Below are 15599 nucleotides of genomic sequence, written 5' to 3' on the forward strand. Positions count from 1 at the left end.
ACATATGACAGCTTACAAACTGACTGTGCTTCTGTCCTGCTGTTTCCAAGATGCCTCAGGCTAAAATTCAAAGGTTCAAAAAATTAGTCCCTTGACATCACGGTAATGAAGCGTTCAGAATCACTTGCACTTTTAAAAATTCAGGCCACTGTACATTTTGTAAAACAAATCCCCCAAATATTTCATTCACACATTTAAATGAAGACATTGGTTTTGCATTTTTTTAAAAAGTATTTCAGGGTGTAGTCTTTTTCTTTGGAAGCAGCAACTGCGTGCAGCAAAGGATAATTTATAAAATAATCATATTAATAATCTTTTATGAGAATATTTAATTGTTTTTTTCTGCAATTAAAATACTTTGAGTATCATTTCATTTCTTTATCTGGAAAGCTAACAAATGACATGTATATTTTCATGACTGTGCATTTCAGAAATTGATCACGATACCTCTAATATTTCACTTTTCTTTAACAAGAACTAACTGGAAAAATCAATATGTGATAGGACTCCATGGTGTGTAGCAAAGTATATAAGCATGCAGTTTGTATTGCCTGGTATCCCTCTGTCACTTCAAACTGTCTGCCTTAGAAGTGACTCCTAAATCCTCTTGTCATTTCACTATTATCTGATCTGCAGGAATCCGAGACTTAAGCAAACATGTCCAGCTCCGGTAAGGCAGAACTCATTCATATGTTTAAGGGGATTCCCTTTACCACCAGGTCATCTCCAGAACTTTTAAAATCCTTGGATAATTTTGATGCTAGAGAAGATGATGTCCTTTTGGTTTCCTACCCAAAATCTGGTAAGTTCTCCTTTTAGATAGACGTTAATTGCAATAAATCTCAATTGTTTGTTTAATGTTCTCTGCTTAACCTAGTCAGAAAATGTCTATGCACAAGAGACAGAGAAGGACATTCGAATAAGTGGGCGTATTATTCAGCTTTAAGTGTTGAAATTATGGAAATATAAGCATTTATCTAAACTTTAATTCTGTAATTTAATATAATGACAGGTGTTTTCATATTGGAAATCAAATAGATAGCTCTTTCTTGTAAGAAAAATCCACACCTGAAAGATTTGTCTGAGAACTTTCTGTAGTTAATTATGAGCAACTCAGAGTTGTATTAAGTTATTTGTATGACTCTTGCCTGGAGATCTAGTTCTTTCTCCTTCCCTCTTCCTGCTCCTCACTCACACACAGAAACACACATCAAGCTGAGTTAGCTACTTTTTAAAACCTATAGACCCAAGTTACTACAAGGAAAAAAAAAACCTAACTGGTTAATCTAAAATAAACGATAATAATAACATAAACTGCCCCCCCCGCCCTCTGCTGACAAGTTACCTGAATTTTATACAGTTTGTCTGAAGAGATTGCTTTGTTATTAATATTACTTAAATCTTCCTACTGAATTATTTTGTTCTTTAGATATAGTCCTATTTTTTTCAGTATTTACATATTTGGAGTCAATGTGGTTATTCAATTATATAAAGTTTCTTGAATCTGGAGGGTCAGAAGTACCATTTATAAATAAGCAAGCTGTTTCCAAACGCAAACTGCATGTTCCATATATTTTACAGTAACAAATCTTCCTTTTTTTCTTCTTTTTGTTTGTCTTTATTTATTTCTATTTTGCCTTCAAAATAATTTTCTGAAGGTACTCACTGGCTTGCAGGAGTTGTAACAAAGCTTTACAATACTCAAGTTACACTAACAGCTCCCATTGAATTTGGAGACATTTCCAAACTGGAGGAACTGAATAAACTTTCATCAAAGAGAATCATCCCAACGCACTTAGACTACAACATGTTACCCCCAAATTTTAAGAATAAAAAATGCAAGGTAAGGCGAAAGAATATGAAAGCAGTAAGATAAATTATGCATCTGTTAGACATCTATTTTATCTTGTTGATGCTTAATGACATTTAAATGTTCAGTGTTCTTTGGAGTAAATTAAAAATTTGCTTTGGAGAAAATTTTACTTTTTTCATTCTGTCATAAATCTATTTAAGTTTATCTAGGTGTAACTGCAGTATTACTGACGGTTAGCCAGAAGAATATTAATATTTCAGGGCCTAACATAGGTAGTAAATCTGATTTGCATGAGCTATTCAAAACTACCTGAATTATTTTCCACCAGAACTCAGGATCCAGAATTTCACCAAACAGTTACCATTCAGTATCTTGAGCCAGATCACATGCAGCTTTTATGGATCCAGACACGATAGAGTTAAAGTCTGCAGACACAGCTTGCTGTGTGTTTTGCAGATACACAGCAGTCAAAGGCAGCGTGAGCAGAGACTTGGGCAAGGGCTTGCTCCTGCTGCACTCCTCCTCCTATTGGGTGATTTGTACACCAAATAAACTACAATGTCTTTTAATCAGAAATACGTCATTAGAGGTGGAATGAGGTGGGAGCCTCACGGCCCAGCGTCCTAGTGACTGGAGCACTTGCTTAGGAAATAGTCTTCTTAGTATTTGTAGGCTTTTCTGGGGACAAAGGTACCTTTCCTGTTGCAGCTTTTTGAAGACCCTATAAAGAGATATCACTCTTTTCCACATTTTCTGCTATCTTTCTTTAACATGTTATAGTAACTTTATTCCCTGCTTTGTAAGTCACGGGACTAGGCTTCCTGTCACAGAACTGATGAGTTTTACCTCCAAATGAGGGAAGAGGATTCAGATCACAGTTTTTGGTTCCTCCTATGCTAAAGTGGGAGAACCTTAAAAGAATCAGCTTTTCAGATTTTAGAAATCAAAATCCAAGAACTTTGAAATTTCAGGACCACTCAGATACAGACTACTAAGTCATGGTTAATTTGAATGATATGGCAAAATTTACATTTTGCAACCATCATGTAAATGTTAATTAGTAAAAGTTTTGTATGTCAGATACAAGAGATACCTAACATGCTCTTGAGTTCAAATGAAAACAACCTCTTTTATAAAACATAATAATTAGCTACTTGTAGGAAACATACATCTGTCCATATGCAAGGGTATACTAATCACTACTAACTTCTGCCTCAGAAGGGAAGGACAAATTTGTTTCTATCTTAAGGACATGTTCACTGATAGAATAATGCTGAAGAAAAGGGTTTTGGCACTGTAAACTGCCCCTGAGAATACCACTTATATGCACACATATAAAATAAGAGAAGAATATTATCCTAAATAAATGTGTCATATTCATTTACAGATGATTTACATCAGCAGAAACCCCAAAGACACTGCAGTTTCCATGTATCATTACTACAGAGATAATCCAAACCTTCCCACTGTAGACACCTGGACTGCTTTCTTTGACTTGTTCTTAAAAGGAGATGGTAAGAATAAATGTTGTGTTTTCTTCCTACAGTATATACTAGGTTATCATTCACAGAAAAAGTTGAGAAATACTAATGAAGTGTGAAAACTCCTTAATGGACTCCTTATTCATCTGCCCTTAGATTATTTTCAGACTAAATTCTAACATCAAATTAAACAAGAGCAAATAATATGATGTTATCTTCAACCTTCCAAGGAGACATGTTGACAAGTGGCTGCATTATTTCAGTACTACTGGGCTTTATGGGTTGCTGTTCTTTGACACATCTTTTATTAAAAAAAGGAGCTCTCTCAAACAACTTACTGATAGGGCCCTCAAAAACAAACGTATTGAAACCCCCCACAATCTGTTGATTCTAATGCAGTTTGCCTGTACCAAAACATTCCCAGTCTTGTCTTGTGAGGTCCAGTAGAGGAATGCTTCACACAAAGAATTCATGTTTAATCACTGGCGGAGGAAACACATGTATACAACCTCTATCAAGCAGACGTAAGAGCAGCCTGGATCACTGCAGCCAGAGCATCCCTCCTGCCAGCAGGCAGGTAGGCAGGCGAAGTAGAGCTCCCCCAGATGAATGTGTGCAAAGAGCCCTCTGTGGCTTTCTGCTCCACCAAAGTGAGGATACTACGTGGCATGTGAGGCCCTACAGAGGTGGTCCCCAAGCTGAACTGAGAGCTTAGAGCCTTGCTCTCTCCTTAAATTGTGTATCTGATGGTGAAGATGGCCTTGGGTGGCCTTTCAAAGGCAGTCTAGACTCTCTCATAAAGCTCCTTTGCCTACTGGCTACCTGATGTGTTGTTTTAGTAGCAGGGTCCAAAGACTAAGGACAAGAGTGAGATTTTTATGAGTGGCAGCGTTGGCATGGAAACTAATGACAGGACCATGTTCCAGGTATCCACTCCCACTTTTAGTGTTTTATTACACCTTTGAGGACATGTGTTCCTGCTATACAACCACAGTGATGATAACAGCAACAAGGATAGATGAACTAGAAAACATTTGAAAAAAAAGTGCTGTTTCATTCACCATAGGTTTACGTCAAAGCTCATGAAGTCAGTTTTTTTTTCTACTGACTTCTGCAGGCTTTGGTTCATATTCTGTGTTTCTAGTTCAGGGCAGCTCTTAGACAAGTGCTTCAAAGATTTGTAGGATCTAGGCCTGTTTAGTATCAATTTTGAACATACAAATGTGAAAAAAGAAAAAGGATTATATTAACTTCTTTAAAAGCATCTCCTATTTGTCTGCCTAGTAGCCTTCTGCTATTTTCTGTGTGTATATGCATGGCGTTAAAGACAACCATGTTGGTTATGCCAGAAATTTGTTTAAGAGATGATCTAGGGAGAGACTTTGTCATTGTTGCTCTTAGCAGAAACAGCTGAAGGTCCCGCTGTTTGATTCAGCTCCTCTAGTACTCTTTTATAGTTAAGCTGGATTCAGAATCAGGGCAAGGACATAGAGGCAACTGTAATGCTGTCACTGGAGTCTCCAGGAAGGTACTCTGTACTCCTGAAGCTGAAAGGATTGCTGACTTTTGATTAATAGAAACACAATTGTTCACCCTGATAGCAAGAACCCCTGTAGTAAGAAGTCAAGGGCTTGGGGGCAAAAGAGACAATGCTGACCTAGTCTGAGAGCTTTCAGGACTGAAAAGTCACAACCGTCATTTTTTGCTCTGTTTTGCTTTGTTTTTAATGGACAGACCTAATTTCTTTGGATATTTTCTTTCTGATACTTCGAAGCCTAGATGGCCTCTCTCCCTGTTAGAAATATGAAAAAAAAAGCAGGAACTCCAAAGCTATGTCTAAACAGTGAGGGTCTAGAAATCTTCCCTTTCTTGGGCCTGAGTGGGCTGGGGAGAATCGGGAACAGCCACTGGTACTTCACCAGTATGGTTGATCAGGAGAGCAAGGTTTAACTGTACATGAAACACTCAGGCCTTGCAGTTAGACGGTGCTTTATGTGCAGGAGAAGGCTCCACTGGAACACTTAGCAAACTACTTAATTATAGCTCAAGGTTAGTGACCAGAATGTTGCCTATTACAGTGTTGCTTGTCTAGTAACAACACAAAACTCAAGGTAACTCTTCTGGAGAACGCTGGCTTGTGATTGTTCCTTCTGTGCCTTTGCTCTTTGCTCCAGTGGAGGATTTCAACTGAGCTTTAAAACAGGAGGGACTAAGTTATAAACACAGATAGTTTGCATTTTTTCAAAGAAAGAGTCAACCCAGTTGGATGTGGGACTTAGTTTTTCAAACATCATCATCCACCAAAAGCACAAAATAAGGTCCGGAAAATGTTGCTTTTAATGCCAAAAATTTGTTCTTTGTTTTTGTAGTCTGGCTTCTGACCCACTGTATGTACTCTCATTTTATATAGTCAGTCTTGCCTTCCAATCAGAAGAGACAGGGGGTTTGGGTTTTTTTTTTTTTTGTTTTTTTAACTTCCAATAGTCCTCCAATAGTTCAGCAAAAGGAGCATTCAAACAAGTGTCAAGTATCATGGATCAACTATAAAACCACAAGATCTATGTTGTTTGCTGAATGATATATTTGGATGATAACATCTTGTCTACATATTTTTGGGGGACTTATTTTTAAAAATACTACAGTATTCTCCTCTGTTGGGACAAAAAACAAGTAACAATACAATGCAGCATTTAAAAGACTCATTTTATTTCTTAGTGAAGTTAGTTACCTTTCTAATTGTAACCATAGATGTGTAGACATTTGCTAAGATGCTCAAATCTTGTTATGTCATTATATTGACCCAGTTACTGGCCTTCACTTCAACTACAAAATCGTATCTCAGAACAATATCTGCATCTCTGATAGAAAAACAAATTCCTGAAACAATGGTAATCTCTATGGATTGTAAGTTTGAGTCACTTAGCAAAAAGAATTGTATCAGTTTTAGAGGAGTACAGTGGACACACCAGGAAAGGATTGTTCCCCTAAATGCCTGAGAGTCAGAGTTATTTATCAATCAAGTTTAAATGAAGATCCTTTATGCTGAGGTTTTATTATTATTATTATTATTATTATTATTATTATTATTATTCAGTTGTCTGTGGATCCTGGTTTGATCATTTCCTAAGCTGGGAAGAACATAAAAATGACAAAAACGTCCTGTTTTTGTTCTATGAAGACATGAAGAAGGTAAATATGCTCTCTGTTCTTATTTCAGAAAACATTACTTGTAAATCAGCATCATTAAAATTTCAAAGAGCAAGTTATAATGAAAAAGGACAAAGACAACAAATGTGGATGCATGTCGATGGACATACTTTATATTTGCATAGAACTTTCTACATGAAACCAAACATTCGTGAAATAATTCTGACTGCACGTGTTATATGAGTATCAAATCCTATGAGTGTTGCATTTTATATATGCAGAAATGGGACACAAACTAAACGATTTTTTCCAAGTTACAGCATGACCTCTTAAGTTCCTGGTCATGGTCCTATAGAAAAAACAAATAAGGTCATCTGTTGAGGGCCATTATCCTGGTATGTCTGACATTTCAGATGAAACTTCCTAAATATGGCACAAGACAACAAATCTACTCATGCTTATGGTAACATGTGTTTCCAATAAAGAAGAAAATTAGAAGCCTGGGCAGGGAAGGAGAGCTGTAGGAAAACAGAGAATTCTTTTCTTATCAACTAGAAGTATGATACTCTGCTCAGAACAATAAAAGCTTTATTCTTGTACCTCAGGATCTCCCTAAGATTGTAAAGGACATTAGTATATTCCTGGATATAAACATCAGTGATCATGAAATCCAAGACATTTGCAAGAAGTCATCATTCTCAGAGATGAAAACAAACACAGAAAAAGAAAATAGTGATCCCAATCATACTGTTTGTGCACTTACATCCAACAGGAAGCTGATTTTCCGAAAAGGTAAGTTGATTTGAATTGCCTTAACACAGCAGAAAATCTTGAATCTACCAAGAGCCATGGGCTGAAGTCCTTGCCTCACTATAGTGAGGTTTTGGATCAGCCTCAGGAAGTGGTGACAAGATTCTTCAGCTGAAGTCATCTTGAAAATCACTTTTTTTTTTTTTTTTTTTTAAGTTCTCTGGTTGCAAATGTATGCTTATATTAGAGAAACACAGAGGAGTCGCAACAACAGTTTAGCTAATATTGCTCCATGTGAGCTTTTGAGCTAAAAGGAAAGGTTCACAGAGCATTACTCTTTATTTGTCTTTTTTATCTAACGCTTACCACCTCAGTCTTTCCACAAGCATCAACATGTCCCCTCCTGTATCACCTGCGAAGGTCGTTCAGTTTACTAGAATGAAAAAGAGCTAGACACAGTCCTTCTCAGGTAGACTGTTATTAGTGTTTACCTTAGGTACTACCTGTTATCTCATTGAAATGTTCCTGAAAAAAGAAGAATATGCTGACAACAATAGCAAAGAATGAAAGAGTCAATCAGCTGATAGCCTAACAGGCAGCCTTAAGACCTTGGCCAAACTCGAGCCACAACATGGGAAACAATCTGCGCCTGAGGGCTTAATAGCTTTTATGAGTGATGACCCAGCTGCTTCCATCAGGGTCCCAGCAGACCAATTACTCATGATCATGATCTACCAAAGAGACTGCAGTTAATAAGGTTATAATTTGTGCCAACTGCGGCATGAGCAAAAAAGAATTACCTTTAAAAGAACAGTTAAAATCATTTCCTACACAAGACATTACCAGCCTCACTGTTCTTTTTCTGTTCCTGCTTTCCTAGGTACAGTTGGTGACTGGAAGAACTATTTTACTCCAAAACAGAATGTGAGGTTTGAGGAAATATTTAATGAGAAAATGAAAAAGAGCAAGATGGCAAAAGGCCTCATCTATGAATTCTGACTTCACGTGAAGAACCGCATCCAGTTATTAACAGAGATAGATAGGACACTTGGTGGGAATTTTGGGTGGGGGCTAGTAGACTGTAAAAGGGAAAAAAAAACATATTTTGGAACTGATGCCATAAAGTTGGAAGCAGCACTCACTAATCTCACTTGTTTATTTACCTTTTTATGTACAAATTTACCCCAGATTATCAATCAATCTTTCACACAGTCAAAAAATAAAAATGTGATGAAGAGGAATTGTAAACTGGAGTTTTTAGGGCAGGAATATTCTGACACAATACTAGAAATGAACTCAGTTATCAGAGAATAGATATATATATGGTCTGAAAGAATAAGGTGTCAGACTCATTTTTCTACAACCAAACCTACCCCTTCATGTATTTCTTTTCCTTCTTTAGCGCATATGAGAGAAGAATGGACTTCCCAGATCTGATTTAGAAATTTTAGGCAAGATGCTAGGGGAAAAAAAACAAGAATAACAAAAAATTGTGAGATTCTGAGTATTTAAATAGTCTAAAAACACATCATAAGAAAGTGACCAAAGATTTGATCCCCAGGCTCAGTCCCTTCCTGATCTGGTGTGATTTGGAAAGCATCTATCTTATCAGATATTGTTATTGATACCGAAATTGAAAACAGCAGCCACACATTTGAAGATCTGCAATTAAGTTTGTTTAAAAAACGGCTTTTCTTTCTTTTTTTTTTCTTTTTTACAAAAAGTAGCCCTTTGTTATAACTTATTTCTGGGTTAAATACTATATAATGCTTGTGTCTGAAATGCAATTGATATACATCCATGCAGATTTCTGGATCAGATGTTAGGAACTCAGGAATACACATATTTTTTCCTGTGAGTTTCTTCCTGAAAAATGCCCATTTCCAGTGTTTTTATGAAAACTATTTTACTTCTCCGTTCTTGTGCAGTAGGATTCAACAGTTTTACTGTGTGGTAAACAAATCAGAACTCAAAGATAGCTTAATCTGAGTATGACATATTTACTATGCCCTGATACTACAGGTTTTCCAAGAATCAGCTCACTGTTCACATCCTAGAGACTGCTCTAGTAACCCACTGAAGACTCTTCTTCCAATTTATTGTGATGTCTTTTCTGTCTTTATCTTCAATTTGCTTTGCACGCTGGCTTTAATCACTTATCTCCAAACTGCCCCACCTCATCCCCAACCATAGGCATCAGCAGGCAGAAAAAAACAGCAAAAGCTGACTGAAAGGAAACTCACGCAGACAAACACTGTATCTCTGCTTTGGTTTTGTGTACTCTTAAGAAGTACCTACAACACAAGCATATCCTCTGGATGAGCTTTCTGAAAGGCTGAGGCATGGCCTTACTTACAGTAAACATAAATGCTCTGGTCTCTCACCAGCTCTTTCATTTCATACCTTGCTCAGGCAAGCAGATAGCAATACCTACTGATCTTGCATCTGCACAAATGATACAGGAAGCTACATGCTGAAGAGGTCAGTGACAGAGAAGCCTATTCAGCAGCAGTTCCTTGCCAACTGAACACATTTCAAGGAAGATACTGCCCAGAGCACTGTTTTATGCAAATGTCTCTTTGGGAAACCAGAAGTTTGTTTTTAATGTATTGCTCTTCTCGTGCTAAAATCTCTCTCTCCCTCTCTTTCTCTCTCTCTCTAAAACGCTGCGAACCATGCTTGTGCTTGGATGCCTTCATGGTGTCCTTCTCCTGCTACTAACAGGTGGCAAGAGAGCAGCTAATGAAAATGCTTGAGTGTTTTACTTGCACTTATTTTTTGTAGCCCTTGGAGGATGGAAGAAAGCAAAGTGTTCTTGTGCAAATAAGTGGTTGCAATAAGTGGATTTTTTAACTTAAGTTAGGCAATGATATCTAAAAGAAATGAAAAGCCTAACAAGAAGCCTTTTAAGAAAACAGCAATAATGATGTTAGTAGGTCTGTTGAGTCACAGTCAAAGGCACAAAGAATAAGCTTTTTGCCCTCACACAGTTGAATTCATAATCTGCTTGAAAGGGAGAAGCAAGCAAACCCAAACACAACCTCAAACAATTAACTGAAGGGAAAACTAGAATAGGACAGTTTACAGTTTAGGCTAACAGAACAAAGTGGCACACTGATTTGTACTACTTTAGAAATTATTTATAAATGTACTCATAGTAAGAACTGGTGTGTGTAGGGATGGGGTGGGGGCATGCCATTTTGAACAACTGGGGCAGGGGGCTTAACTATCTAGTCCTGAATTGGCTGAAAAGGTAGGATTGGAATATAAGGTAATGAGTATTTTGCAAGCTGGCTGAACTCTAGCATTGTAGAGTTAAATTAACTTTTAGAATAAGGTTCCTTTCAGTAACAATTTTTGTTTATATGGCATGTTACATCTCCAAGTGCTTTAAATATAGCCTTACTCCCCAATGAGAAAATACAGCCAGCCTTGAGGCAGAGTGCAGCAGCTTGGTGACAGTGAGTAATAACTTGAGAAAGAAAGCAGCTACTGCTAGTAAAACTGCAGGGCAGCAGGCTGATCCTAGGCACAGACACCACAGGACTAACTGGTTGCTTAATGCAGCTGGGGCCAGCATAGCAAAACTTGCCTGTGTCAGAGGTCCAGAAAGCTAGGCTGAGCATTACTGCCACTGTTACTAAAGCAGAGGAGGTAATATGATGGTAGCCACTGGCAACCCAGATCTCCTAGTGGCTACCCTTCATCCTCTTCCCTTCCCCACAGTGTTGCTATCTTCCCTCCCCTTCCTCATCTGTGGCATCTCCCAGAGCCAAGAGGGAGTCAAACTGAATTTTACAAAGAATCAGTGATCTAGCTCTGCAGGTCATTTTGGCAGGCCTTGGAGATGTTCAAAAAATTCCAAAACTTCCATAAAAAGACATTGTAAAAATTTATCTTCCCCTGCCTTTCATGTCTTTTCTAAGACAGTTAAAATTTTTGGAGACAGAGAAATTTCAGCAGTGCAAACTATAAAAATACTTGTCCAAAACGTACGTACGACACGATAATGCTAGGTTTGGAAGAAATAAAGCCCTGTGCAATCTTTGTTAGATACAAATGGTTGCAATATATCTTTCCTACCGCAGTATCATATTTCACCTTCCAGAGTAAGGGCTCTTCTCAAGATTGGTCAAATTAGGGAGAACAGCATTAGACATTTGTGCCACAGGACCCGAGATGTGGAGTCTAGCAACTCTTGTTGATGTTATTCTGCTTTATGCTGATCTGACCTTTGGGTCACATGAGAATGAGAACAAGAGCATCTGAATGGCTGAAACACTTGAAATGGGAACATGCAAATTCTAGGCCTTGCTTCAAGAACTTTTTCCTAACAACATCACACAATTATTTGTTAAAATAGCTCTCAGAGCAGCAAATGTTCTCAGGTAAGCATCCTAAGACCCTGACTTCAGTCACATTAGTTCTGACACAGTAAGTTTGATGCCCAAAGCAGTTTCTTGGAGAAAAACATTGGCTGGTGGAAAAATCCTTAGGAATAGTTTAGGGACTGCCTGTAAAAGCAGCAACCATCTCTGGAGAAGAAGAGGGTGGAGAGGAAAGAGGAAGAAGTCTGAGCCGATTCTGGTAAACTTTGAAACCAGAAGGCGTATGGAGCTAGAGAACACTCAGGGCAGGAGATCAATTCATGGGTTTGGGCACTGGGTATATGTAGAGTAGAGATGCCTAGGGGATCAATACAGAGGTTTACTTGTTACCATCTGTCACCTGGTAAATGTGCATGACCATAGCACGTGATTAACAAACAGTCAAGACTTAAAGAAGACAGTCACAGACCGAGATCCAAGGGTGTTCCTTTCTGCTCTGGAGACTCAGTGGGAATGGGAATTGCAGCAGGAGGAATCAAGCCTGCCAGAGAGGGCTTAGTGTGTGTGGTTTCTGAAAGACTATGTTTACAAAAGGACAGTAGGTGTCTAATCACTCTTTCATCAGTTCTAGCCTCACTGGACGCCACAATCTTCCTTCTTTGAAGGCACCATCAACCTTGTGGGAGGATTCTGCAGCAACTCTTCTATTAACTTTGAGAGGAGAGAGTTCTCCCTTTTCCGTGCATCTACTTACACTGACATGGGCAATCTGTACTACAAGCAAGCCGTGGAAAGACGGCGAAACAACATGGCTCTGGGCAATCAAACATTGCCCTTCCTGGCCTCCCTGGGAAGACTTCTCCTGCAGGCCAAGTGTAGAGAAGTGGCGGCACCTTGCGGCCCAGAGAGCGAGCGCAAGAGCGTCTGAAAGCTGCTCAAGTGACAAACGCCGTGATAGAAAAGCATTAAGTCACAAATTACATCGCCATGCCTCCTTCTGGCCTCTCTCGAAATTGGTCCCACAGGCCAATGCTAATTTGAGAAAACAGCAGTCTTGGGAACTGACTGCAATTCCCAGGCACAAGGAATATTTATACTTTGGCATGGGCTCTACAGCCATTAGCAAGCTTCATTGTCAATAAAATAGGAAGTAGCACTGCTTCACGAAGGAACGTGAATGTTTGTTCTTCTTTGATATCTATTGACTGTAGTGTTTTCACTGCAAAGATCCGTACAAAAAATTGGCATACATTTTCATGGGAGCTTGTGCAGGGTCAAAAGTAGAAACAGACTTGGAAAGGAATTAGACATAGATTTGAGAACAAGTCTGTCTCGGGGTATCTAGCGACAGTCCTGATGCATAGCCTGCTTGAGAAATCCTCTTCATTTCTGACTGCCAACATCTGTATGGATTCAAGGAAGCACCCAGGAAGGGATTAATCTGCACCACAGAGAATCTACTAGCAGCTACAGCACAGACAGGATCCTGGGACAAACGACATGCTGCAGACGTTCACATGTAAGAACATACTAGCCAATATTAATGCTTAAGGGTAATAAAAGTAGATTTCCCTTTCTGTCTGCAAGGCAGACTAAAACAAAGGATAACTGGGGACTGTTCTTTCTATCACTTGTGACCTTGGGTAATCTAAGGTATCTAATCCACAGAGAGACTTATTCCAAAGAACCAGGTAGGCATCACTGTGCTGCTCAAACTGCAGTTAGTTGCCTAGCTACTTAAAAGGGATGAGGAATTAATCAGTCTATAGCATTGCCTACTGCCTAAATCAAGGATTTACTACATTACAACTGAAATAAAGGCACAGCAGGCCTTCACTGCCAAGTGAATGAAGCGCAATGTAAAGTTAGCTCACATATCTATGTGCTGTCCAATCTCAGCTGCCAGTGACAGCAGTTTAAGTGAAGCAGCCCAGACTGAGGTCCCCTGCTTCTTGGCAAGGGCATCAGTAAACTGCACCACAGATACAGTTAGGCACAGATCCAGTTAGCTTATTGTTCTCTACATTGTCACGCACCGCCAGCAATTTTACCCTGAAAATCCCTGAAATGCTTTCTGTAAACAAAGAAGAAACCTGGGAAGCCTCGTTTTTCTTATTAACTGCACGGTGCTCAATGACAAGGCGATAAAAACCTGGGAGTATATTACACACACATGAGCAAGCAGTAAAATCCAGCATAACTTGAAGACAGTCCTTTTTTTTTTTTTTATTATTATTATTAATAAGAGTGCATAAAGATACAAGTCTGTTGATATGCTGATCTGGCAAGTCAGGACTAGAGCTCGTTTGTGAGGCGCTACTGCTACTACTAAAAAAAAAAAACCTTTTATACTCCAGTACGATGAAAGCAAAGCTGCAGATCCTTTACCATGTGGGAGCATGCATAGAATTGAATCCAAAAGCAGATCATAACAGTCAAATGAATGTGTTTTATATCCACCTACATCAGATTACTCCATGTAATTCTCAAACTTTTTAGCCTAGGCTTCGCCCAATCAATTGTGAGTCTTCAACTGGGAATTCCTGATCAGAAGGGTTGACTCACTGGTGATACATCTCAGTTGAGACTGTGTGCTACTGTGGACAAGACGCAATGAGGAAAAAAGGTGGAATAATAGAAGTAGTGAAGCTCTTAAACAGACTTTACAGTCAACCAAAAGTTAATGTACAATCACAGACTTAGTCAAAAGTTACATCCCCAGAGAGACTATCTCTACACATAGCTTTAATGCAAGAGTGACAATACTGGATCAGATGTATGTCAATTCAGTCCAGAAACTTTAGCCTGAACAGCAGAAAAACCTAATATAGCCTCTGAATGTTCTCCAATGTCTAACTGCATTCAAGAACTTTGAATTTCCTGAGCAGCTATGGCTGACGGAAGCTGGCTCAGCTGATGTCATCACACTCTTACGCAGTTCTGTGCTTCTTTTTGCCTTATTTTCAAATGAATTTTTAGGATTAGGTGATTAACTCTTGCTGGTAATAGTAATGTCATACTCTGCTCTTCACTGTGTCTGAGCTACACATTAATATTTTAGAATTGAACTATTGATACTTAATGTGCAATAAGAATAAAAATGCACTAGGTAATCAACAGGTCATAAATTTCTCGCATATAAGAAACAGGAAGAAGAATGGGAGTTTCAGAATCAAAGGAAATAGTCCTCCACATCACAGGTGGCACACCTGTCAAACATGTTGTAGAGTGTTACTATATCCCTGTAATTCATATCCAGCTCAGGAAATCCATGAGCTGCTTATGTCTGGAAGTTACAGGAGAACTGGAAAGAGATACCAAATACAATAAAACAAACTTATAATTACTCAGGCATCCGCTTTTGGTTGCTGTTTGCTTCTTCAGTGGTCTTTCCCTAGCTCCCTGCCTCTCATAATTGTATAGATTATCTAACAAACTAGAGGGAGCTCCCTTCAGTTATGCTTCTTCCAAACTGAAAGATTCTTACATACTTAACCATTCCTCACATAGAAGTTGACTCCTTCCTTTGATCATCTGTTTTATCCTTCCAAGAACCTTCTGAGTCCTATTTAAAGTTTTTTTTGACATGTATGGATGAAAACACAGAGCAGTCAAGATATGGACAAAACACTCATTTACACAGTGAAATAATGACTCTTCTCCTGTTTATTCCAACCCTTTTCCTAAGGATTTCTAAAATTCAACTTTTTTTTTTTAACTGTTACTACATACTTCTGATAGAGATCATTATGTAGATATAATCCCTCAGTAGAAATAGTTGCTTTTATATGTGACATTATCACAGTTTTTCTATTATGTACCTCTCTCGTTATTTTTTCAATTCCATCAGTCCTGCTCTTTACTAACCTGAATAACTTGGTATCTTTGCCTCCTCATTGCTCACTGTTCATCCCTTTTAACACGCTGTTTATAAACAGGCTGAATATCCTTCCATCTACAAAAACGACTAATGGAAACCTCGCTAGGGAAGGTTAAAATAAAATCAAATAACATGCTACCAAATAATAGATTTCTGCCCTTCAAAATTTCTAGCAACGAGAAAGCTGTATTAAACCAGAA

General features: G+C 38.5%; 1 protein-coding gene across 1 annotated transcript; it reads left to right on the plus strand.

Moving 5' to 3' along the window:
- Positions 1-657: 657 nt before the first annotated feature.
- LOC134137531 (sulfotransferase 6B1-like) lies at positions 658-8190 on the plus strand. The gene is made up of 6 exons (XM_062570605.1): positions 658-802; positions 1659-1843; positions 3201-3327; positions 6389-6483; positions 7047-7233; positions 8072-8190. The coding sequence occupies exons 1-6, from the start codon at positions 658-660 to the stop codon at positions 8188-8190; spliced, it is 858 nt and encodes a 285-aa protein (XP_062426589.1).
- The last annotated feature ends 7409 nt before the right edge of the window (positions 8191-15599 follow it).

This window comes from Rhea pennata, chromosome 1 (genome assembly GCF_028389875.1).
Source record: "Rhea pennata isolate bPtePen1 chromosome 1, bPtePen1.pri, whole genome shotgun sequence".
In the NCBI taxonomy this organism is placed as follows: domain Eukaryota; kingdom Metazoa; phylum Chordata; class Aves; order Rheiformes; family Rheidae; genus Rhea; species Rhea pennata.